At 36.0% G+C, this 1,556-nt stretch overlaps 1 protein-coding gene across 1 annotated transcript in view; it reads left to right on the forward strand.

Moving 5' to 3' along the window:
* Positions 1 to 1,111: 1,111 nt before the first annotated feature.
* Positions 1,112 to 1,556, forward strand: part of LOC103602952 (acyl-CoA synthetase family member 4-like) — a gene marked incomplete at both ends in the record, with an annotated part of 17,630 nt that continues 17,185 nt past the window's right edge. The window contains one exon of the mRNA XM_008587413.1: positions 1,112 to 1,304. Coding sequence (XP_008585635.1) covers positions 1,112 to 1,304 — 193 coding nt within the window. The remainder of the gene's footprint in view (positions 1,305 to 1,556) is intronic.

The raw sequence follows: 1,556 nt of genomic DNA on the forward strand, positions 1-1,556 counted from the left end.
TCTTTTATTATAATAGTGTCGGCTATGTCCCTTATGATGGAAAGGAAAGGTATCACACCCTTTCCACCCCTACATCTTTAACATGTGAGTTTTTTCTTACCTGGGAAATAAATACACCATAGTTAGATTTTTTAAATCTTTATACCATACTTTAAAATCTTTTGAAGTTAAGGTAATTCTTGCTTTTAGATATAGTTGGTTTCTTGTGTTCAAATTGAAAGCAGTGCCACAGGCTTAACATTGACTATCCATGCTCTATAATATCCTAACCACATATATTTTTGTTCTGCTCTTTGTTAAGATTCTAGAGAAAATGCCAAATAGTGGGAAAAAGGAATCAGAGGTCTGTATTAAGCATCACTGAATAAGTATGACAAAATAAGGATTCTACTAAAGGAGCAGAACTAGGAGGATGTATCAGGGATTTGTTTCAAGGAATTGGCTTACACAGTTGTGAAGACTGGCTAAGCAAGTATAAAGGTCAGCAGTCAGGAAGGGATGATCATGAGCAGTGGGAGCGCCATGGGCATGAGATTGTACACAGGCAAAGGCAGGAAAGAAGATTGGGGGAAGGGCCATTAATTGCAGACCCAGCTGCTGTTTGGATCTCTTCTTCAGAGAAGGCCTAAACCCTATTTTAAAGGCCTTCCAACTGAGCCAACCCAGGATAAACTCCTTTTTGATAAATTTACAATCAGGTGATTATGGACTTTAGATTAGGGTTCAATTGAATAATTGGGAGGAAGGGTCTGTGCTACCAGGCAGAAGCTGCCTCCCTTCTGTTCTCCAACTCATAAGAGAATATTCCTTGTCTGCCACCCTAATGGGAAGCACACTAGGGAGGGAATTCTGGGGACTGTAGTTCAGTCCAACCAAGTTGACACATCAGAAAGCCATCACAGATGATAAAATATTTGGTAAGAAATGGGTATTGCTTTAAATGGCTTTTAATTACTTTATAAAGATTTCCAGAATTGATGGCACCATTGTGGTTAATCTAAAAAAGAAGAAAATCTGGCCAGCATTCAGAAACTTGATCATCAAGAAAACTTTTTTAGGATGTTTACCAAATACTTGATATTTCTCATAAATACATTCTGTTTTGCCTTAGGGTACTTTTTGACATCACACAAGAAGATGTTTTGTTTCTGGCTTCACCTCTGACCTTTGATCCCTCTGTTGTGGAAATATTTGTTGCTCTTTCAAGTGGTGCCTCTCTGCTTATTGTACCAACTTCAGTCAAAGTACTCCCATCAAAATTAGCCGATGTTCTCTTTTTCCATCACAGAGTGACAATTCTGCAGGTACTTTTTAGGAGCAAATGAAATATTTTTTCTTTTATTCATTATTTTAAGTGTTTTAGAGAATATTTTGTATTTCTGTAGTTCTTTACAATGAATTAATGATAACCTAGTTAGTTTGTCAAGGGCTATATCCTTACTTTTTTGTTTATTTGAAAATGAAAAAAATAAGTTATTTCTGCCTACAAAATTATTTTACTGTGTATTTTGTGCATATTTGGTCTTTTAAGACATTTCCTAAATGTGTTTTGAAAG

This window comes from Galeopterus variegatus, unplaced genomic scaffold (genome assembly GCF_000696425.1).
Source record: "Galeopterus variegatus unplaced genomic scaffold, G_variegatus-3.0.2 Scaffold4375, whole genome shotgun sequence".
Taxonomy (NCBI): domain Eukaryota; kingdom Metazoa; phylum Chordata; class Mammalia; order Dermoptera; family Cynocephalidae; genus Galeopterus; species Galeopterus variegatus.